We start from the raw sequence: 24,824 nt of genomic DNA, 5'->3' as shown, positions 1-24,824 counted from the left end.
ACCCAACTGGAAATTGGGTAGCTTTATCAAAGATCTGTTTCAGTTCACATCATCACACTGCTCCAGCCAAAATGGTCTTTCTTAGAGTGATGGGGCTGAGTGATTTCAGTCATTCACTGCTGTTTACAGTTCTTCTGGAAAAGTTATTGACTCAATAAAAGACCCCTGAGGATAAACAGAAATAATCATTGATACCTAACTAGTCTCTGGCTTAACGGTGGGTTTTCTTTTGTTTCTGATAATTACTTTGTTATAATCCCAGAAATGTCGGTTGGAAGGTATCTGTTAAATTATTTTCCATCTTTTCTCCCCCTCACTGCAATCCTACCCCTTTTAAAAGTATAGGGATCAGGCATCAAAAGCACCAAGGGAAGTTGCCACAGTAGCCTGGGACATCCCAGGCAGGCTGAGGATGAGGTTGTGTCTCCCTCTGTAGCACTCTGCCATTCCCAGTCTGGCCTTTCAGGAAAATGATAATTTAGGAGTTGTTTGTAGTAGGATGGGAGGAATATTGTTTATAATGAACTAATGCTAATAATTTTCAGCCTTAGTCTAAAACAGGGAGATTTTGAGGGACTTAGTCTTGCAGTGCAGTGATATTCATTCATACTGCCATGTCTCTGCACAAATTATCGTGCCATTTAATTAATTTTTTTTGTCTTATTTTCTTTTTTATAACTAGGAAAATATTTTTTTCATTTGTTATAGAATTGTATAATGAACGCTGTTGTTTTGAAAAACAGAGAAAGTCCCTGTAGAGGCTGAATTTCAGAACTTGGGAGTTTCACCTAAATAGAATGAAATGTTTCACAAAAACACAATAGTCTTCCTGTTATACTTAACAGATGTCTCAAGGCAAGTCATTTTATAAACCAACCAATGTGAGATGGATAAGTAGATAAATAATTGTTGCATACAAAACAGCTTCTGTTTCTTTTCCCTGAAGGGCTTCAGGCCTCTTATATCGGCTTATGCTATATTTCAACATGGACAAAAATAAGTCTGTCTTCTCTTTGAAACCTTTTCAAACCAGCCATCTGCTTTGCCACTCATATTCAGATCTACACCAATATTTTTTCAGGGTAGGTGTAGCATATGAGTTGGGATTTTTAACTCTTTCTATTTCTTCTAGTTCTATCATTTTTTAAAATTATGAAGTATATTTAAAATAAATTTCTGGCAAAACTCAAAAGTAGGCCAAATAAAAAAAGTGCTGCATAGTCCTAGCTATGTTAAAGTTTGTATGTTGAGTGTTAGCCACTGTGCTGTTTGGTTTTATAGTTGTTGGGTTTTAAATGCCAAGTAACTTGTGCAGGGGACGAGGGACAAGAGAGGGAAATAATATCTTAATTATTTTTTGTGCCCTAGTGCCCCTTGCAAAACAGACTTGTCAGCTGTATTGTGAGGATACAATGGCAAGAATTTGTATTCTATAAATATTGATGAAAAGACGTTTGAAGCTCATGAAAAATTTATTAGAAAATATGTTGAAAGATGTTTTGGCTGGCTGGCTGGCCATTGCTAACCATGCAGTGTCAAGGAGCAGCTTGTTTCGCTGGTAGGTGTTTATTGTAGGAGGGAAGATGCTGTTTTCATGTACTAAAGGTCAGCTGTTGACACTGAAGTTGATGTAGGCAGATCCAGGTTACACCTGTTACACTTTCCATTGTTTTACTTTTTTTTTTTTGGTACACTTTTTTTTTTGCACTCTTTTACCCTGTTTCCACTCTTGCAACAAAATATCTTAAATGTTTCCATTCTTGAAATGTGGACAGGTCGGTGTTGAGGCAGAGATGCTTAGGATCAGGATGATGATCCTTATAATGGCTATAAATCAGTATTCTCTGGGACAAATTTCCTCTGGCCTTTGAGGGGGCTGGAAGTTAGGATCTCTGATTGCTGGTGTCCTTCAATATCCTTGAGTGACAGAGCAGGGTAAGATGGACAGAGCAGAGTCAGCATGGCGTGAGCAGATCTGACTGCTGAGAAGGGTTGTGGCTGTGGTTTGGTTCCAGCCACAGCAGGAAAACAAGGAGGGGATAAACACTTCCACCTTGAGCAGAGCAGTGGGCTTTTAGGGTGAAAATTTCCCAAACATTGATGCAGAAATATATTTTTTAGATAGAAATGTTACTTCCTGTGAAGTACCAAAACACACCCATTTTTGTAAGCAATTCTCAATAAAGGTTGGCATCTGCAAATGTTTAAAACATGCTTGCTTTTCCCAGTATGAGTTTTATATCTTAAGCTTCTTGTTTTACAGACCAAATTGTGACCAGTTGAACCTGTTAAAGATAACTGAGAAAGAAGTAAAAAAACAAACCCTGAAGGTTTCAAGCAGCAATAACTGCAAAACAGAGATCATCAGCTTATGGCTGGATTTATTTTTAGGGAAATATTCATGATGTTCAGGAGCCTGGAGGCAATTTGGCATCTCCTCGTGCACCTGAAGGTGGCATCTGGGCATCCTGCTAGCACAGCATGGCTCATGTGCTATTTCTTTCTTGTGTCGTCACTGAAGAGTTTAGAGAGCTGCTGTGTGGATTGAAGTTGTAGGAAGTGCTGATGTTCCCATGCAGCTGCTGTCACTGCAGAGCCCTGGGCTGATTGTGTGCCAGCATTTTCACATGACAGTTCTTCTCTGCCCTAATACTCAAATATTAAAACTTCTTGTCAGTGGGCAACTGTAGGCTGGAAGTTTGGGTGTCAGACCACCATTAAAATACTAAATATGGTAGACTAAAATAATGTTTTGCTAAGGAGAGCTTGCTACAACCAAGAAGTGTGTGTTTGTCACAATATGAAGTAGGAAAATGTTATGCCTTTTGGAGAGGAAAAAAACCCCAAAACATTTGGGGTGAGTAGTTTGCTTCCAAAAACCAAGGAGCTGAACTTTGAGTGGCTTGTTTGGGTTATGGCAGTGCCCAGAGGCTCCAGCTGGCATGAGATCAAGGCCACAGGCAGAAGTGCTGCCTGAAGCTATAGCATGGAGATACAGCTGGTGGTGTGTAGGAGAAGGGAACCTTTATTCCCCTTTTTCTGGTTCTTGCCAGTGGCAGACTTCCAGTACAGAGGCCCAGTGGTCTGCCCAGGAACAGTAGCAAAATTTGAAAATTCAACTCAGGTGTTGACTCTGAAATTCTTGAAGCACAAACTCAGCCATCTTAGATCTTCCCTCTGAACTGAGGATGCTGGGGTGGGGCTGGAAGAGTTCAGCTGGTTCAGGAGCCAGACTGAGTTGAAATGTCATTCCTCTTGATACTGCTTATTATTTGGAAAATGGGAAAAATGAATACAGCTTTTTTTTTTGTTTTTTTAGGGTTAGGAAGTTCTTGAACTGTATCTTGGTGAGCCATTTTTTGTTGCAGTTTGAGGAAATTGAGTGTTTTTAATAAGAGTAAGATGATGTGGTGGTTTGGTACTCCTGGATAAGAGAGTATTCCTATTCCCCTCTGTACCCTTTTATTACTTCCCTGGTACCCCCTCTGGCACTTGCCTGACTCCTGTGTTGAGCCAGTTCAAGGTTGCTGGAGGATTTTTGTTGACACTGCAGAGTATCTGAGGGAGTTCTGGAATCAGAGCAGGGGAAAGAGTGAGGCCTGTGCTTGGGGAGAGGGGCATAACAGCAGGAATGCCTCCCTTGGCAGCAGTGACCTGGGCTTGTAGAACTGAGCTGCATCCCACAGCTCCACCATTTTGGATCTTCCTGTTTCTTCTTATCTTCATGGCATTGATTTCTTGGTGTTTCCTTCACTGCTCTCACCTGGTTTGCCAGCCTGGGCTACTTTTGGTTTGGTTTGCCTAGAACCCTCCTAAGTGCTCTTTTCTGCCATGTTACCTGTGGGGAGGATGGAAGAAGGGAATGATGTTCTCCAAACTGAGATGTGTGTTACCCTGATGAGTGACATCAGACTTCACGCTGCTTCCTTCTGTTCCTCTAGCAGCCTCACTGGTACAAATGACTTGGCAGTGGTGCCTGTACCCAGGCTTAGCTTGGCCCTGGTTTCCTAAAAGCCTGGGAAGAGAGAACTGAACCAAAACCTCCCAGGTGCCATGCTGGTGTTTGCACAAGACCCTCCTTCCCTTTAGGGTGTGTCGCAGCACGGTCACTGCGCGGTTGCTTCTTGTGAAGGATTTATCAATGGCAGCACAAATTTCTCTGCTGCTCTTGTAGGCACGTGACAGAGCTCTTGGAGGCTTGGGGTGCTCTGTGCTGGCACTGCTCAGTAGCTCTAAGGCCATGGGCATGAGCCCAGCATCCACTCAGGATGGGGATCACCAAGCAACTTCCCAGTGATAACAGCGGTGTTCAGTTGGAATTCACTTGACCCTCAAGTGAACCAGTGACCTAGAGGTGAAGGACTCAGGCATTGTATCAAATTACAAATCATCCAAACCATCTACATCTTTCAAGCTGTTGATTATAGAAACTGTTCAATTTCTTGAGATACTGTCTGTGCTATGTGTAGATAATTGGGAACGTTGTGCTAAACTATGGAGCTTGCTGGCCAACCCTGCTTGCTCATAATTACATGAGATATAGTCTGTCACCATTGAGAGACATCAAAAGAATGTCAGCTGACCTGTTAATCTGCAAGCATCTGCAGATTCTTCATAATAAAGGTAATTGTACATTGGTGCCTTTTAAGTTATCGGGCAATGTGATTTTTTTTTTTTTTGTGTACCTGAGAATTCAGTTACTTGTGCATTAGATATTCACTGATTTTTTTTTTTTTTTGTGTACCTGAGAATTCAGTTACTGTAGTCCTTGTGCATTAGATATTCAGTGGGAAATGGAATGACTTAATTTCCAACCTTGTCTTCATAAGCCTGTGTTTGGTCTAATTGGATTTTATAGGAATCACCATGTTCTTAGTTACAACTGCTACTTGAAAAGTTCAGTGTTTTATGAATAGTATGATCATTATTCATGTGTATCATTGCAGTGTCACAAAATAGGATGCAAGATTCAAATTTTAATCTCCTACAGATGTGTAAGCTTACAGAAACTCTGCTGGCTTTTGTTGAAGTGCAGTGACTTAGCAGATTGTCTCTGTCTTTATATGGCATGTTTAAATAAGTTCTGTTACTGCAATGTTTATATTTGGCTAGAAGGGATAGAGAGCATAAGAATAGTGTTTCTTTGTCATAGTCATGCATGCTGACCTAATACTTTTGCTTTCTGTCTTTATAATATTTATGCAGTATTCAACTTGACCAACAATGTGGACTTGGAGAACACCAAAAAGAAAATGGAGCTGTATCAAAAGGATAACAAAGAAGTCATTCAGAAGAATAAGTTAAAACTGGTTAGTTAACTTCCCTCCCCTACAATTTTTATTCATTTGTTAAAGAATTAAAGGATTTGTGGAGTACTTTCTTAAAACAAATCAAACTGAAAGCACTATGCAGAGTTCTTTGTATTTAAATATTGAGGTTGATAGTTGAAATGTAGTTCTGCTTTATTTTGGGAAGGGCTTGAGGAGAGGGGCAGGCAGTAGAGCCTGTGTCTAATACATCACCACGGCATGTGTGCTGGCAGTGTCGTTGGACAATGTCCAGGAGAGATGAAGTTCATTCCTACACCAGGACAATCGTTCCTTTCTCATCTGAAGGAAAAAAAGGAATCCAGACTCAGACATTATGAAGCTCCCAGGAGAGGGTTGTAAAACTGAGGCAAAACACAGGCCTGGTTTATGCAAAATTTGAAATGAAAGATGTTGAAACAAACATTAAAACTTTTGTTCAAGAGCTGATAACAGTAACATCAGGGATATTGTATATATAATCTGTATGCAAAACACAGGGTTCTTTGAAGATTCATTCATTAAATTATGGCTCACATATCATTTTGTTCTTTAAAAATAAACTTGCATGCATTTATTCCTGTAAGAAAAGTTTAATCCGTTAAATATTTTTTCAGCATAAAAATACACATTGTTATCAGTTCTTGAAGGAAAATGTCTGCCCAGAGCGTGACATAACAAGGGTTTGTGTTTGTAATCCAGTTGCACTAAGGGCTTGCTTTCAAATCAGTAGGGGTGAAATCCTCACTCCCCTGAAGTCTGTGGCAAAACTCTGGGTGATTTCTTTAGCTCTAGGATTTCACAGGAGGAGATTGGAATCTGAAAAATGTTTGTTTGAACCTCTTCCTTTTAAAGGCAAGGAAATTTCCCTAGGGGTCCATCTCTGATCTGTTATCCTGTCTCTGACACTGTGCAATATCCTCTGCTTCAGAGCTTGAGGAGACCTGCCAAAGCTTTGGCTGTGTGTCTTATTTTACAATGGAGCTGCAGCCTCTGGGGTCACAGTGAGAACAGCTCTGCCTGCAGCCCACCTTCCCTTCGAGGAAGTGGCTCTGACAGCCTGTGCAGGGGCTGTGTGATGCTGTCAAGCAGCTCTGTAGTGCCCTGTACCCTCTCAAGCCCCCAGGACTTCTGTTTGCTGTGCTCCACAGTCCTGCTGTGCTGGAGGCTGGCTGCTGGAAGCTGGGCAAGCCTGTGTGAATCCAGACTCACTGAAGAGCTGGAAACGCTTATCTTTTTTTTTTTTTTCTTTTTTAACATTTGAAACATTCATAATTTCTTTTTCAACAATTGAAACATAATAATAGACTTTACACAGTGGTTATTACAAAAACTGCATGATCCTGCCCATAAATTTCCCCCTCTCCTAAAAGCTGAAGGGTTGCTTTTCCTCTCCAGCTCCTCTTAGCAAGTTTTGGAATGTCTTTTCTCCATGTGTGGTAAAAGGTGTCCTACTTTCTTGCTTAAACTTCTTATGGCCAGTCATGGTCCCTACACTCTTGGCTTAAATTTTTCTGTCCACTGTAATAGGTTGCTTCTGAGGGATATAGATGTTTTCTGTCCCTCTTGTTGTTTTTGTTGCCCTTTGCCTGCTCCAGTGTGATTTGTGTTTGGCAAGCAGAAGGGGCCAGAACTGAATGCAGAGATCTTAATGCCTCTCGTAAAGGAACTCTGTTTTCCCATCTCTGCTGGCAACACATTGATTCTAAGACTGTTCTTCTCTTGTAGTTTAGAAAAAAAAAAAAAAAGTGAAGATCTTGGTGTTCCTGTAATTATAGTTTTTCTTAATATATAGATATTTATATACACTTTTTATTTAGAAAACCTTGCACCCTGAGGGGACTACAGCTTTTCCAGTGTTTCTCTCTTAAATATTTGCACTTATCCAGTCATAGGGTAACTTGTTGCTTCCTGCTTTATCACTGGATGTTTAATTTCACTTGCTGCTTTGTGCAGTCTTGAAATAGTTGTGTCTGGATTCTGTGATGTGAATGTGCATGTTTTCCTGATTATCCTTTCCTGAATGTGGTGAAACGTGATTTTACTTTCTATTTACTTCTTCACTTGGAGGCTTGGGATTACTCTAGGCTTCACTTCATCATCTTTCCCTTCACATATTAGGACTGTGTTTAGATTATCTTTAGTGTGGACACAACCCTTGCTGCCTATTGAACACATCTCTTCTCTTTTACTGTTTAAAGAATTCGATCTGACATGTGATAATTCTTCCATTTTCCTGTAGTCTGCTCTGGTTTAGGTTTGTTTATCAGTTTACTTATTTCAGACTATAATTTTTCTGGGCTGTTTCTTCAGACTAGGTCTGTCAGCACTTCCCTACCAGTTTTCTTCTGTTTCAGTGCAAATTCCAAGCAGTCTTTAGAGATAAATGTGGAAGAGCCTTGGAATGTCTCAAAGACCCCAAGCTTTTCTGTTGACCAAACTAACTAAATCCGTTAATTCTCAGACATAACCTCAGCTAGAAGTTTGGGGATTTTCTTGTTTGTTTTTTTCCTTTCACTAAATGCAGAGAGAGCCCAATTCCAGGTGGTTGCTGATTGGTGACCAGGAAGCAGCTTCTGTTGGCCTGGTGGCAGGTGATGAGATCTCCCAGGAGTAACTGGGACCCACTGGGACCCACTGGCTCAATCTGTCTGTGAAGGGATTTTTTTTTTTTTTTTTTTTTTTTGCATATTCTGGCTTTTATTAGGTAACTGTGCTTTATGATATAGCTTGATGATTAGAATAAACTTTATTATGGTCTTGGCCTCAATAATGATCACAGAAGAAGCTGTGTTGGAAGGGACCCACAAGGATTACTGAGTCCAGCTCCTGGCCCTGCACAGCACCATCCCCAAGAGTCCCTCCCTGTGCCTGAGGGCACTGTCCAAACCCTCCTTGAGCTCTGCCAGGCTTGGGGCTGTGACCACTGCCCTGGGGAGCCTGTTCAGTGCCAGCGACCCTCTGGGTGAAGAGCCTTTTCCTGATATCCAACCTAACCCTCCCCTGACAGAACTTCAGGCCATTCCCTCAGGTCCTGGTCTGGTACCACAGAGAAGAGATCAGTGTCTTCCCCTGTGATGTTCTGCTGAAACTCCTTTCATCAATAAATCATTTAAGTTATAAAATTTTAATTATCTTGCCTTTTTTACTGCATCTCCTTTTGCTTTATTATGTTAGATGGAGAAGATTTGGAAAATGTTTCCTGTATGTTTTTCCTTGTACCTTCTAGCAACCAAACTGACATTCTTTTGATCCACCTTGTTTATATAATTGTTTAGTGCTCTTATTTTCCTCTGTCTCTGAACCCTATTCTGTTTTTTTATTCTTTCACTGTGATTTTCAAATACAGATTACCTAATAGTTTGCACGTTAAAAAATACTTGCCAAGAAATAGATCTGTAATAAAAACTTGTCATTTTGTACTAGTAATCTTTCTTTTCATCTCATGTCACATGACTGCAATCCAGATTATAGGAAAAATTCCTTATTTTCTGAAAATGTGACATTTCCACAGTTAATGCTTAAATGCTTAAAGATATAGAAATCACATATTTGTGATTTCTCATTTTTCTTCTACACCACGGATAAGCACAGTGTGCTTTGCAAAGAAGACGCAGCTGATGAGTGGGATGATCAGGAACAGTATTGTGGGATTATGTTTTTGTTCACCCTACTTACATCATTGAGTTATAGGATGTGTGGGAGCCAAGAGGGGCTCACATGAGAATGAAAGTGTAGGGAATCCCCCTTCCCTAACATTTAAGGAGTCGAATCTGACTCCAGCAAGCAGCAAGTTAAAAATCTTAACTTTACACTGGACAGTGAGGAGGTAGAATAGTCATCCATAATCACCTTAAAATTCTGCTTTAAAAGGTAGAATTTGGCTGCTTTCCCCTTGCCTGGCCTGTGTGGGGTCCCCTGGGGGGCAGTGGAGCTGTGGGGTTGCTGTGAGCTGATTTCTGATTTCCCTCTCAGACTCGGGAGCAGGAGGAGCTGGAGGAGGCTCTGGAGGTAGAGCGGCAGGAGAGCGAACAAAGGCGGCTGTTCATGCAGAAGGAAGAACAGCTACAGCAGATGATAAAAAGGAAGAAGAAACAGGAACTCCTGGATGATCTGGTGAGTAACAAAAGCAGAGACTTTGAAAGTTCAGTAGCATTGACATCCATCTCTATCACTGTGTGGAATTAACAGATCTATCCTGTTTCCCTGTTTTGTGTGTTCTGTGTTTCCATTCTCTCACCTGTTATTTATTTCAATGATGCAAACCATTCTGGTTTTTGGTAAGCTAGGGGCTGGATGAAGACTACTTCTGGGATTTGGAGCTCAACTCTACCACTGTTGGCTTGTTCAGCAGTTCTGAGTAGTGGCTGAGAGTCTGGTGTGTGGAAGCAAAAAGGTCATCAGGAGGTGCTTCTTGACTCAGCCACCTCTGCAGTGGAGATGGTGGAGAGCAGGGGACAGGAACCTCAGGAGTTATCCAAGCATTGCTCAGCCCTTTCTCAGTCAGAGCACCTAAATGATTGGTGGTCCCTTTGTATGCAAAAACTACTACAATGAGAAGTTTTCTGCCTTGAGTGTGTCCTGTTCTCTTACTGCCACTTCTCCTGTACAAGTTGTTCTTTTTGAAGTGACTGAAGCTTTGTATAGACAAACAGAGGAAAACTCAGGCTGCTTTTGGAAATCATGGTAATCTTGATTAATTTACTGATTCTGCATCTGAAATGCAATCATGTGAGGGCATAGAGAAACTCACTAAATGTGTTACTTAAGGTTCACATCTCAGTTTTTTCAATACAAGAGTGTGTACAGATATTCACGGGTTTAACACCCATGAGGACAGTCTGTGTACACACAGCCTGTGTGTAACCTTGAGGGAAATCAGAAAAAAGAAGTATCTATGCATGCATACTTGTGTTCAGCTGTGTCAGTGTGGTTTAAAGCTGCTTGGCATATCCAAATGATATTTTCTCTCTTATATCAGTGCATCTCATACTAATACACTGTTAATTCCTGCTTTGTAGTCTCAGTTCTTATTCATGATACAGATGCTTTTCTACCTTTCCTGAAAAAGCAGAGTTCCTCTTTGAGCCAGGGCAGCAGGCAGTGACATGGAGAGAGGATCTAAGTGAAATTTAGGAGTTTCAGGGCCTCCTGAAGAGATAGATGGCTTTCTTCAAGCCAGGATTCCTGGCAACCTGTTACTGGTTTTCCTTTTGTAGGCAAAAGCAGAGATGAGCAGAAAGAGTCTTTCAAAAAAATGTCAAGCCTGTATCTTTACATCCTATTTTCACTTTAAAGGTAAATGCTTTTACAGTCCACACAATTAGGAATAGTGGATAAATTAATAAAAACTCCACTATGAATTTGAATTTAATTTCTCAGAATATGGATTTTGAGTTTCTAAATTTTTAAAACCCTGATCTAAAACACACTCCTAACTGACTAGAGACCAGTGGTTGATGTGTGGTTATTTGTTTAATTTTTTTTTTTTTTTACACAGCGTTTGGTTTTACTGGAAATCTTCACCAGGTGGCTTGCAGAAAGAATAGCTATAAATAACCCTTAAAACATGACTAAAATGAGTAGTTTTAACTGTGATTGCGTATGTATTGCTATTAAAATATATTTTAATATTCTAAAAACAATATAAAGATAATTTTTAAAGGCTGAGGGAGGAAACTGGACAGTTTCAAGTTGTGTTTCTGTTTCTGAAGGGGCAGTGTCAACTTAAATTTGAGCCAAAACTTGTTTTGTAGTATTACTAAGGTTTATAAAACCAGCACTGAAGTGTTTGTGTAATGACTTACAAAGTCTCTGAAAAACCGGTGGTTGTTAAAGAAATAAACTTTTCCGGTGGTCTCTGAAGTCCCTCTAATGCTGTGCTGCAAATCTGAAAATGAAACTGATCATGAGTAAAACTTAATCGAGAAAAGCCAAGCATATGCAGCAGCAGTGTAAAGAATTAACTTAAAAAATAATCCTATATCTGTGGTTGCTGGTTCTGTGCTAAGCCAAAAAGGATTAATTTCTGGCTACAGAGATACCAGTGGTAACACCACTGACTCTGCAGGATTGTGAGAGTAGAGGAAAGTGGGAATCTGACATTGGTTTTGAGTCTTCTCCTTTGGACAGATCACCTGATCTGTCAGCCTGCAGCCCAGACCTCCTGGATCTTGGCAATTTTTTTTCCAAAGGTTGCCCCTGCCACTGGGCCACAAAAAAAATAATTAAGACACATTTTTTTGTTTTGTACAAGTAGAGATGTCAGGTATTTTCCCTGTCAAGAAATTAATTTTACCTTTAGTACTGAAATCTTATGAAGCTGCAGATCTCATGGAATCCTAGAAATGCTTGGGTTGGAGGGGTCCTTAGAGACCATTGAATTCCAGCCCCCTGCCATGGAGAGGGAAAACTTCCACTAAAGCAGATTGCTCAGAGCCCCATCCAACCTGGCCTTGAACGTTCACAGTGTTGGGGCATCCACAGCTTCTCTGGGCAGCCTGTGCCAGGGCCTCACCACCCTCTGTAAAGAATTTCTTCCAGTGTCTGATCTAACCCTGCCCTCTGTCAGTTTGAAGCCATTCCCCTTGTCCTGTCACTCCAGGCTGTTGTAGAGAGTCTCTCTCCATCTCTTCTGTCAGCTCCCTTCAGGAACTGGAAAGCCACAATTTGGTCGCCCCAAAGCCTTCCATTTTCAGGCTGAGCAATCCCAGTGCCCTCATCCTTTCCTCATGGGAGAGGTGCTCCTTCCCTCTGATTATCTTGGTGGTCCGAGTCATTAGATGTGTTACTTATGGTGGTTTCATATGGAGCAAAGGTCTCAATTGTGTGCAGAAGTGTTGGAGAATGCTGTACCATCTTCAAAGAGCTGATAATTTAGGTAGTCCAGAGGCACAGAAACATGTTTGGTATTCTAAATGTTGTGCAGTGGGCCCTGGTTTCTGGCCAGCCTGGGAAGTGCAGGGGCTCCTGCAGAAAGGACTGGACCTGGGCCAAGGCTCCATGAACCCATCCTTGGCTGGGAACAGGGAGGGAAAGGCCAGTGTGAAGTGCTGGGGATATCAGCAAGGGATCAGGGGGACTCAGGCTCTGCAGGCCACTGGAAAAGCAGTTTGGTCCTTTTTGCCTCTCTGTATTAATTAGGCAATTTCTGTGTTACCTTCTTTGTAAGTCACTTCTTTTACAACAGAACCTCTCACTTTAAAAGCACAATACCCTGTTGTGATTTAGACTTGCAGTCTCAAATGCATTTTATGCATCACTGGGAGAGCTATATGAGTGTTTTATTTTGGGTTGTTGTTTGTTTGGGGATATTTTTTTTAACCTTGGATAATCCAGGCTGAGTAAAATATTAAAACCCTTTCTTTATGTGCTCTACAAACTCTCACATGTACACAGAGGATTCTAATGTGATCTCTTGTGTCTCATGGGACTTGCACTTTCCTCTTCAACAGCCCATAATTCCCAGGCATGAGCACAATGGGACTGCAGCACATGGCAGAGGAGCAGGTTTTCCCTGGACTGTGGCATAGCTTGGAGCCAGGCAAAGGCGTTAAAGACGTCAAATCCACACTTTCACCAGAAGCTCAAGAGTTTTGAGACAAATCTTCCAGAAATTGTTGTGTAGAACCAGCTTTGTTCATAGTGTAGACAGTTTGTTTTCCCATACAGAAAATTGCTGGTATGGATAAACACAGGGTTGGAACTTCCACGTGTGTTAATAGTTAACAGAAGGGCTCTGGGCATATTCAAAAGGACAAACAATCAGGATGTGGTGACTTGCTGGCACACTGTGGATTTCCCACAGTTGTGTAATCTGGTTACTGGTCATTGTGTGAACTCCTGAGAAGTTGGTTAAAAATTGGCTTCCTTGAATCATTTTATTGGAAATGCAGTGAGTGTTTAAGGAATATGAAAGACAAAATGAACAGGAGACTGTTTTCCACTCTTCCCTTCTCCCCCAACATGTTAAATCTGGTCATTGAAAGAGTTCAACATCTTTAACCTCTGCTGACAGCACATGCTGTTGCATGCAGGTTAGAGATGTACAACAGTTGAAAGAAGCACTAAATAGTGTTTCTAGAAGACTCTAAACTAGTGCATTTGTGGTCCAAATTTTCTCCCAGTTGTACAGAAATTAGATGTCTCTGCAATTTAGATTTTTAGCATCTTCCCTCCCCTCTTCCCAGCTGATCACAGAAATGCGAGTAGGAAGCTGTGCCTTAGATGTTGCATTTGTGATTCTGGACCAGATCTTGTCTTCTGAAATTTTTCTGCTTTTATCTTGCATTCTAGTGGTAAGGCAAAGGGAATGTAATAATATATAGAGAAGGAAAAAGACTGGAGAGTAATGTGAAAAGTCAGTGTACAACGTGACTGTTCTTCATGATCAGTTCAGAGGATTTCTCTAGGTACCATCAAAACAATAAGGCATCTTTGGCATTAAAAATATCCAACTACTTACCTTGAACTGAATAATTAAAAAATCACAGTCCTGTTAATAAAATCTGTTTGGTTTTCTGAGTAACAAATGTGGTTCATAGTTCAATATTTGCTTGGCTCTTTGAAACAGAAGTAAATGTGATGTGTGAGGGCCTTAGGAATAAAATCCTGTGCTAGAGCAGTCCAGGAAGAATCTGTCTGAACTTCTTCCCTGCTCTCAACTTCATGGTAATTCTAGCCAGGAATTCTCAAGGATTTCTGTGTGCATGTACATAGTCACATTAGTCTCTTAGAAAATTACTTAGCCAATAATTTCCCGATCTCTCAAAAATGCACTTCCATATATGTATGCTAATAATCATTCTGTCCTGACAGTTTAAGTAATTCATTTGCTTAACTATTCATTTTACTACTTTTTTTATATACATACATATATATAAATATATATATTTAAAAATTGGCTGGCTTCCCTAAAAATAAGTTGCTGAAGGAGAAAATAAATATGCTGTTGGTTGTACTTACAATAGTGCCATTGTGCAGAGCAGAGCAAGGATCATTTCCAAACGGCCTCAGGTGAAATCTAATGGGAAACAATTTCAAACTGGTCTGAGTTCATTGGGAGAAAGAATGTGTCTTAGATAAACATCTGATCCAAGTTATACTACTCAGTATTATTCCTTCTCTGATTAAGTTCTAATTTTTTTTTTAAATTTTAATAAATATTGTTGCATTGGCCAGTTGGAATAAGGAGCCTGTTATATTGTCTTTAATGTGGATTCTATAAAAATGGTTGTTTGCAGGTTACTCTGATTTATGGAGTTGCTGCAGCTTTTTCTTATTACTGAAAATGTTCGTTTTCTGTAAACTGTTTCTGAGGGAGAGGATACTTGGCATTCTGCTGTTCTCCTAGTGATGGCCTTGCAGTCACAGCTTGCAGTTTGGAAGAATGTGCAGTGTTAATTAATATTTGTTTTGGTCTAGGACTCAAATTTATTCCTCATATGTTTACAGGAGAGCTCTGATCTTCCTGCCTCTCTGCTCTTAGCTCAGCATAAGGACAGATCTACTCAGCTAGAAATGCAGCTGGAAAAACCCAAACCTGTCAAGCCAGTCACATTTTCCACTGGCATCAAAATGGTAAGATTTGCTTGTTTGGTTTTTTTTAATGCCTTTCAGAAGATCAAGGATATTTCCTCATATGAATTCAGAGGTCACTTAAACCTGAGTTGCATGTTACATGAAATAGACTGTTCTCTTCCAATTAAATAAGTAATTAGGAATTACTTGAAGAATTTCATCATTCTGCTAGTTGGAATATTGTGATGATCCACCCCAGAAGGGTCATCACAAATATATGGAACATTTTCATTGTGTAGTTGTCAAAAAACAAACTGTACCTCTCTCCCTGTGAAGTTGTGGTGTCATTGAATTATTTTTCTTGTTTGTGTACCAATTCTGGACGTTGAAAATTTTGAAGTTCAAGAATCATCTCACTTTCTTCAGATTTATTTTGAGCACTGGAGTAATCTGTGAGTATGAGACTGACGATCTAGGAAATTATGCCAAGGTTAAGGACTCTATTTTCATTGTTATTTGGCTCTAGGAAACAACAAGCATTTTTCAAATGTGTCACCTTAGGGTGGCAGCTGAAGATCTCTCAGCATTCCTGTTCTGTGTCATGACATGGCCCAAGCACACACCAGCCTGTGTACATAAATGTACAGCTGGGGGTGGGAGCACGAGTGACTGGTCTTTTCTGCACCTTGCTGGTTTTCTGCTTTGTATTATTTTAAATCTCTTTTTAGACTTTTTTAAAATCTACTTCTTCTAGACTTTGTATTTTAGAATTGATAATGGTAAACTGAATGTCTTAAAAATAGCTAACACTCTCTACTCTCCTCAACAAACCAAGAAGTCAGCAAAGCAAAAATCTGTACATCAAACTAGTTTCCTAACAGTAATCAATTTGTTTTTGCCATGAATATTTGTGCTGTGTTCATTATATGTTAAAGTGTTCACAATATGGAAGCATTTGCAGCTTATTTTTCCAAAAGCAGTGTCAGTTTTTGCAATGCTGTGCAGATTGTTTTCTTGTTTTCCTGTGGTGTAAATTGATCTTCTTCCTATTTCTTTTAAAACTAACAGTTTAGGGGAGATTAATATGCTTTGTGAGAAATTTTGTCTGTGTAGAAAAGCTAGTGGACAGAAAATGCCTGTTGTTCTGTTTAAAAAATACTCTGTCTGAATGGCTGTTCTTTTTCTTGCTGTTAAAATATATTGTCAGAATTTCTTAAAGCTGTGTCTTTTCTGTGGTCAAAGGAAGAAGATCAGGTTATGTGATGAGGACAGTGGAAGTATTTTCTAAGTTGTTTCAAAATTAATATTAAATGCAGTATGTGGTAGTGGACATTTGAGATCTGCAGCCCTAAGTAAATTTCATCCAGGAATGATGAAAGACTTGGCTGAAGAGATTTCCAGCAGCAGGACATTTAAATACTAATGTTTGGAATGATAGGGGATATGCCAGATAACTAATTGCTAATTCATCAGTGTTCAGAAAATGTGAATAGATAAATAATTTAATTTGTTCAATCTCAGGAAACAGAAATTTCCTCACCCTGACTGACCTGAGTCCTAAATTGAAAAAGAACAGTTTATTTGTACTTATTTCTATTAATGTTTTTTAACAGTAAAGTTAATGATAGAAGCATTTGAAGTTGGTGACTACTACTTATGGAAAATGGATTGCATTAAAAAAATTACACCAACAAAATTACAGGTTTTGCTTAGAAAGATGATTGTTTCCTTATTTTCTTTACAGGTGTTTGATTTATTTATTACATGACATTATAAAACTACAAATTCTAGTACACTAGTAGCAATATTGATACTCTGCACAATAAATGAAGGAAGTGTCTGACTTTGTAATTTCTGAAGAAGTTGGTTCCACAGCCTGGGAATGTTTATGTGGGTGTTCTGCTAGGAGGCAGCTCAGTGCTTGGAAGCAGATGTTGAATTTCTGTGGATGATGTGCAAACTGGCAGTTTACAGGGTCACTTTGACAAACTGGCCTCATTTGAATGAAATGTGTTTTAGTAAGGTTAAATGCAAAATGAGAAATAGAAGAGTAAATAACAGGCTCTGGGAAGAGGATTTGGAAGTTCAGCTAAGCAAAACCAGTTTGACCCTCAGCCACAGCATGTGTGGGGGGCCTTGGGTATGTGAATAGCCCAGCAATAAACAGGAAAGGACTTCTCCTCCTGAATGCAATATTGGGAAGAGTTGTGGGCTCCAGAGTTCTGCTGGCTGCATCTTGAGTGCAAAAATCAGAAAGAACGTGAATAGGAGCCACAAAAGTCCATTCAAAGGCAGAAAGATCTGCTCTGTGTGCTGCATTCTGCCTCTGGTTGAGGAGATGGTTCAGGTATGACTCAATTTACAATAAGTGCCTCCTTAGCACAGAGCATGCCAGGTCTGAGCAGTGCAGCATTAAATGTAGCAAGAACCAGTAACCTTAAACAAACACCATGTAAATAGGAACTGAAGGAAGGAATAAGACCTAAAGTTCACACAATGTTCTGCTGGTTAATTGGCCTCACTGTTGAAATTGGCTCTGGAATGCAAGGAAATCTCAAATTCTTGATGTTTTCAGATTAGGATTGGGGTGCATCTTGGAAAGTTACTGTAGTTATCAAGTGCAAGTTTGCTGGCTTTGGAGCAGGGTTAGTTTTGTGAAAAGCAGTTCTGCTCGTTGCACATGATCCATGAAGGTGGGTTCTAGTGACAGTGTAAGGTGAATTCCCACCTGGCACTCACCTTAGGACATGCTTGTTTGCCAGGCTGAGTGTTTTCCTAAGAACCTGAGATGCTCAGTCCACTCCTTTTGCGTAGGTGTCCACGTGAAGTGGGTGGAGCTTTTCTTGTGCTCTTTGTAGCTGCTTTGGCTTTGTTCCCCTCTAAACCATGGGGTTCACACCACTCCTATTGGTGGGGGAGCTGGAGGGAGTACTGAGAATTTCTTAAGAAATGCAATTCTAATTAGTGCTCTGGCACAACAGTTCTGCAAATTCAGTACATTTGTGTGAAAAATCTGCTTTGTGCCCACTGTCAGAGGCTTAGCAGTGCACATTTAATTAATCACTGTGTATGTCCTTCCCCTGGGCTTTTATTTTTTCCTAATAGTTTGGCTACTGACCTTTTCTGATGGGTGTTTTCCTCTAATTTTGTTTCAAAAGAAGGGAAGCCAGAGCTGGCTGAGCTGATCTGATCTGGAGCTGGTGTTTACACAAAGGGTATGAAAATATGCCACTTGTGGCAATCCACTGGGTTTTTTTTCAGCTTGAACAGAAGTGTTTTTTCCTTGGTCAGAGATGTTCTTCTGCCTGACTGCTAATCAGACATGTTTCTTGGTGTCTGAGTTAGGAGCATGTCCATTCTAGTCTCCTGGGCAATGCTCAAGGAAGTTGGCTCATTTAAGGTGTCATGTTAGTGCTGTGGGTTCCTCTGCTTGCAGGGGGAGGAGGGAATGTCTTCTGAGCTAAGCAAGAGCATCCCCTATAGCATGAGACAGACAAATAGCTCATGGGGACAGGGTCTCCTTCACTTTTCCTTTTGTGAAATTCCTTTTTTCTTTTTCCTCCTTTCAAGTGGAAGCAGTTTTTCCTCTGTAGTCTGCTCTTCAACTTCTTCAGTAAATTCTATCCTCTGTGCACAAAGCTTACATTCCAAATCAATCAGTTTGATTTACCTCTTTGAGTAGGGGGAGACAGTGCTGCCAGGCTTTTTTCCTTATCATGTTTATCATATTAAGAAATATACTTTCAGCACATCTGAATATTTTAAAACAGTCTTATTAAAGCCAATCTCAAATCAGGGTAAAGATGATTGAAACAGAAAAAAAATCTTAATTGCTGCAATAGTGGTAAAAATGAGATTTCCTGTCAATTGTGATAGTTCAGACTTAAGCAGCTGTCAAAAAGAGTACAGTTTGTCTGAAAAGAATGATGTTTCCAGCATTTCTAGGGCTTGTCAGAAGGTGCAAAACAAGGTCTGGCAAGAGAACCATTCTTCTGTTTTTTGCTGAATGTAATGACTATTTCTAGTTAGGTAGCTTTAATGTGGAGCTCATTTGAAGGTGTAAGAGAGATGCTCATATGTATTGCAGACAAATGGCAGTTTGCAAATGCAACAGGAATTGTGTTAACATGAATTTAGTTTCATTCTTACGTCTCTAGTGTTTACAGAACTGTAGAAGGCTTTTCTAGATCTGTGCTTTACCTCACCATTGTGGTTAAAAATGCATAGAAATGTGGATGTATTTAACTCCTCCTTAATTCATTGAACCGGGAGCACAGAACCTTTGAATCCGTGGCCCAGCTGTTTCCATGTTTGTAGAAAATCTGGGTGCCTTAGACTGGCTCAGCTCATGCCATCTCCAGCACATTTCAGGCTGTGTGTCTGTCCCTTTTCTGTTCCTTCCAGTTTCTTTCCTCCCTTTCCCCAGCCTCCCAGGACACTTAGCCTCTAGTGATGGTATTCTTGGAGTAATCTCATGCAGTTAAAAACTCAATTGCCTCTAATTGGATTGCCCAAAAATGCTGGAAAACAACATAGGTGCCCCCTGGATTGCTCCTGCTTGGGAGAATTTGCCTTCTGGCATTTTATATCAAATAGCTCAGAATTAATGTAATGCATCATTGACCTTCTAATTCTTATCATCATTTTTGTTTTATTACTTAATAGCAGTGGGAATATCTATTAATAGAACTATTAGTGTAGAGTGTTCTACGTGCTTGATCATTACCAAGATGGTCCCTACCCCAGTGAATTTGCAGTTTAAATAGATGTGTCAGGGAGGGAGGGGAAGCAGATGCCCGGAGGGGATGTTCTCACCCAGGATTAGCCAGCAGAGCAGTGGAGGAAGAAGGAATAGGATCCAGCCCTACTGAATTCCTAACCCCTGGCTCTTCCGCTGAGCCGGGCTCCATCTCCTGTCAACAGCACCCCTGAATGGCAGCGAATTAAGAGTGAAATATCTGCTCCAGCTCCTGCTTCCCTGTCCAAATCACAGCAGCGGTGTTAAATATAACTTTGTGGCTCTGAATATTGCCCAGATTTATTCCAGTTCTTGCAGTTTCAGGTTATTAGTAGCTGGATGCTGAGGAGAGCAGTGTGCAGCCTGGAGCAGCCAGAGGTTGTAGGAGGGAGCAGTTGTAGAACCAATATTTCAGAGGAATGGATTTGTGTCAGACACAGGATGTCTAGGACACCTCAGGAATGTGTGTTACCACTAAGCTGCACATAACAAGTGTTAGGGAAGAGATTTTGTGCAGTCTTACACTTGCAGTATTATTCTGATGGGAAATAACCTTCTTATTTTACGTTATGTGGAGCTATTTCTTTTAAAACATTGACCTCATCAGCTCAGGTCAAATTAACTGTTCTTTATTATTGCCTTTTCCTGCAATATTGCTTCCTGTGCAAACAACTGCTCAGCGGCTGCTCCTGTTTTCCAGTCTGTTTCTTTTATAGCTCGTGGAGCAATTATCCAAAATCCTGTTCCAAACACAAAAAAGTCTGTCAAAATACCCTTTTTAATCAATTGTGCTCCTTCAAAGTTGCTTAGACATATGCCAGGTACTGTGAGGTAAGTGAGGTGCATGTCACACTGTGGTTTAGGCTACAGCTATTGTGCAGCTCCTGAGGGGGCCTTACTTTGCCAATTCTTACTGCTCTGGTTTGCTTGGTTGGTTTGTTGGTTTTGGTGCAGTGTGTGGGTTGTTTTTTTTTTGTGTGTGTGCTTTTAGTTTTTGCTTGAAGTTAAAAAATAAAGCAATCAAGGCTCCTTCACTGTTAGCTCAGCTGGTCTATCTTCAGACTGGAATTGTTCAGATGGAATTGATTTCTTTGAGATGAATGCCAGTTTGAGTTTAATTGGTATTTTGTTTTTAATCTTCGTTTGGCTCATACCACACACATTTCTCTTTTACAGCTGGGTGGAATATTTGCAACTCTTGGTAGTTTAGAATCACAGCAAAATTACAACACTTATTTTCAAGAGTAACTAGTGTGTTTAGGCATATAGATCCTTTTGGAATAGGCATATTTGTTTAGAGAACGTGCATGTAAAGGTAAAATATCCAGTGGCACTGAGCATTCTGTGTCTGTGTGCCTGTGTGTGGTGGCTGTGTCCCAGCTCAGACACTCTGGGCTCAGTGTCAGTGCCAGGAAGCAGAATCCCTTTCCAGAGGAAACCCAAATGCCCCAGTCAGGGGAGTCACAGCACTTTCCAGAGGGTCTCTGATGGAGGTTTTCAGGGAAGCAGCATTCCTGCCAAGCAGCTTCCCTGGAGCAGAGATTCACAGGGGTGCAGGTAGCCCTGGGACAAGTGGGATCCTGCATTTGCTAAACACCATTTCCTTATTCCTACTCAGAGTGTACATTGCATATTGCTTTAGCATTGAATTTTTGTCATCAGTAACAGTGTCTTGTTTTTAACAATGAGCATTAATTTGCTAAGAATACTAAGAATACTGTTAATTTGCTAAGAATAGGATACTATTTCTGAAGAGAGGAAAAAGAAATCATGGCTGCTGGATCTCTACCATTTCTGACAATATGTGGATGTAGAATTCAAATATATAAACTGAGGGACACCAAATATGCTGGAAGATATAACTCCAGTTAGGATTAGTATGCTGGATTTAAAAAGTAATCCACAGTCCTGTGACCCACCTACTGCTCCCTTAAATCTCATAAGTTTATAAATACAATATGACTGCAACTTCCGAGTAGCTTGATGGAAAATGATTAGTAGTAGTAAATACATTTGTCATACTAAATCTCTAGCCCTCTGTTTAAATAAAGATGTTTTGTTAAGAGTCAAGCACATACATGTTGAACTGTGCTTTGAGTTTCTGAACTCGGGTTTTGAAGTGTATGCCAAATAAACTTTATTTAAGTGATCTATCATCAGAATGCTTCCTGTGCACTCCAGCCCATGGACTGAAGTCTAAAACATTAATTGGGTTCTGGCCTTACTAAGTAATTACTGTTATATCAAAGTGCATAAACATTCAGCACATGATGTTGACTTAATGAATTTTGTTCCTTATGTTGGTAAGAAAATGTTTCTGGAGGAAAAAAAGGCAAAGTAAATGACAGTGTTTGTTATTTCTCCTCCCTTCATTTACACAGCAATGGCCTTGGAAAAGGAGACTGCATTTTGAAAATGCAGTGCTATGTCTCCCCAAAGCTCTCTGCAAGATTTTAATTTGGAATGCCTTAGGAAATATGCTGTAGTTGAAATTAAGCTGTTTGGTGCACAGACATAATCAGAACTGCTTGACTTGATTCTTTTTTATGGTTGGGCTCTCTGATACTGCTCTGTTAAAATAATATTTGTTCATTTGCTTTAAGGCTCCTCTACATGGCTAAAGCAGCACATGTTTATGTACACATATTAGTATAAATACAAATTAGACCCATAAGTTTGCACAGCTGTAATGACTGGAATTTAGTAAATGAAATAATGCCAACAGTGTTAATTGTACAGGAGTGAATGGCATGACCAATGTGCTTGTTAAAGTGTCTGTGGCCAGCAGTGGAGCAGATCTGTGCTTTAGCTGTCACTTTTTGGAATGGAGCTGTTCTTAGGTAGGGGGTAGGGGTTTTTAAATTTTTTTTTTTGGTGAGTTGTTTCTTTGTTGTGGGTTTTTGGGGTTTTTTTTTTTTTTTTTTTTTGAGGGGGGGATTGGTTTAGGTTTTCTTTTTGTTTTGTTTGTGATTTTTAGTGTCCTGTTTGATTTTTGAAGTTGCCCAAGAGCTTACTTGCATGCTTGACTCTTCCCCATCATTTTTCAGAGGACATTTCTGTGACATGCAGCATGTTCTGGTCCCATGAAAAGGTTCATAGGGAGAAAGGAGGCTGCTGGAAGAGTTCAGCCAGGTTGTCATTTGCCTCCTTGCCTGTATGGGAGCAGGCACTGGGACAGAAGAGCAGGGATGGGCTGCAGGCTCTAATGTAGGATGCCCAAATTCCATCCCAAGCAGCAGCCAGACCTGCCACTAGCTAAGATAGCACAAAGACATGTTGTAGAGTAATCTAAGGAAAATGTCATTTAAATCAGCCTGAGATCATCCTGTTTCTGAGTCTTACAGCTCTGAATGTACCTTTGCTTGAGTAGGTGTTACTGTGAGCAATAAGGAGGGATCTGACTGAAAGAAAGAAGGTGGCTGAGAGGAGAGTCCAAAAAAACAGCTGGCAGGGAAATAAAGAATAATAAAAAATTTCTCAATCATTGTTTGTTTTGGAAAGATCGTGCTTTAAGCACATGGAAATACTTTACACATTTGAGAAGTGCTGACTTCCTACATGCCTTGTGAAGGAACAGCAAATCATTCATATAATGTAAACACATTTATAGATTGTTCCAATATAACTTTTTTTCAGTGCTGCTGTTCTTTTTAACAAGATAGAATTCAGTGCATACATGCTCTTTTGATGCTATACTTTGGCCAAGAGTTACAAACATCATAAACATTAAATATTAGAGTTTGTGCTAAATGAATATTGCAAAGTTATTGAGCCACACTTTTAATGCAAAAAGTTGTTAAACAGTGCTGTTTGATGCACTGTTTGAAAGTAAACTCATGAGAAAGTAGTGCTGGAGTGAAACAGAAATAAATAGCTTGTCCAAAATTGTAAGTGTAAGAATTATGTCTTATAGAGATGATAAAAAGTGGGAGCGGACAAAGTCCCTCTGTGAGGGTACAATTTTAAATCAGGGAAGAAAAAATAATAAAAAGAGAAGCTGTGGTGCCAGAACTGCAGCAGGTACTTGTGAAATTGTATCATCATAGTGCTGGTTGGGGATCTTGAGGGGTGGTGGGGGCCTTCCCCTTGCCATGAGGCAGAGCCAGGGGGGACCTGTCCTAACCTGTTCTGCAAGACTCCTGGAGATGGGGGCTCTGCAGTCTCCCTGGCAGCCTCTGGTAACACTTACTGCCCTTGCTTTTACATTTTAGGGGAAATTCAGTTGTCGCATTCACATTCTCTGAAAAATCCCTTTGCCCAGGAGTTTTGTCCTGGGAAACTGAGAAGTGTCAGAGAGAAGGAAAACAATTCTTATCTCATTTGCTTCTCCTGTGTTTTGCTCATGTGGAATGTGTTTGGAGATTGTTTACCCACAGGTGATTCTTTCATTGGATTCTGCTGTGAGTTGTTTTGACTCTTTGGCCAACCAGGGCCAGGCTGTGTCGGGACTCTGGAGAGAGTCACGAGTTTCATTATTATCTTTTCAGCATTCAGTAAGTATCCTTTCTGTGTTCCTGAGTATATTATAGTATTCTTTAATATAATATAGTATCATAAAATAATAAATTAGCCTTCTGAGAGCATGGAGTCAGATGCATCATTCCTTCCTCCCAGAAAGGTCTCTGCAAATACAATATCCAGTAACTGTGTTTCCTTGACCTGGTACAAGCTCATTTTCTGCCTAGGTACATGGCAAAATTAAGCTGTTCTCTACCATTTTGTAGGTGCTTTTTATGTCCTTGAGGATGACAATGTCAAGAGGACTTTACAGAACTAAATATTTTAGGTCTTAAGAAAAATTATTCAGGCTCCTTAATTGTCATTTAACAATAAAAACATTGATTTCTTCTGCAAATGGTTGGTAGACTGTCTCTACTCTTGCAGACTGGATGTGAAATTACATTCAGCTGAGGACTTTTTTAAAGAGGAAAATTCTTTTAAATAGAGTAGCAGGAACATTTAAAGAACTGTAGTAAGATCAATGAAGTATTTGAAGCCATTTAGGGAAGCTGTAGTACACTGGAATATGTGCACAGAAGTATGTGTGACCTTCCCGCCATGATCCTTTTTTTCCTTAACAGTTGTCTGCATCTGTGAGAACATCATATGTTTGCTTCTAATCCTTTCTTTTGTTGCTGCTGATCAAAGCAGTTCTGTGTCATTCCTTCATCTTCTCTACTGTGTACCTGGAGGAGCCCGGGTGACCTGGAGTGGAGAGCAGGGATAGTGGCCTTGCAGATTCCTCTGAGTCAGCACTCAGT

General features: G+C 40.2%; 1 protein-coding gene across 2 annotated transcripts in view; it reads left to right on the top strand.

Annotated features, from left to right (window-relative positions):
- The window catches only part of MNAT1 (MNAT1 component of CDK activating kinase), a 119,043-nt gene that overhangs the window by 39,472 nt on the left and 54,747 nt on the right, over window positions 1-24,824 (top strand). For both annotated transcript variants that reach the window (XR_005952236.1, XM_041398244.1), the window contains exons 4-6: window positions 5,206-5,309; window positions 9,282-9,422; window positions 14,760-14,885. Coding sequence is in view for 1 of the 2 variants with exons in the window: in XM_041398244.1 (XP_041254178.1) it covers window positions 5,206-5,309; window positions 9,282-9,422; window positions 14,760-14,885 (371 nt within the window). In the remaining variant the exon portion in view is untranslated. The remainder of the gene's footprint in view (window positions 1-5,205; window positions 5,310-9,281; window positions 9,423-14,759; window positions 14,886-24,824) is intronic.

This window comes from Onychostruthus taczanowskii, unplaced genomic scaffold (assembly GCF_017590055.1).
Source record: "Onychostruthus taczanowskii isolate IOZ18803 unplaced genomic scaffold, ASM1759005v1 scaffold1, whole genome shotgun sequence".
In the NCBI taxonomy this organism is placed as follows: domain Eukaryota; kingdom Metazoa; phylum Chordata; class Aves; order Passeriformes; family Passeridae; genus Onychostruthus; species Onychostruthus taczanowskii.
Note: the sequence above shows the minus strand (reverse complement) of the source record. Positions and strands in the feature narration are given on the sequence as shown.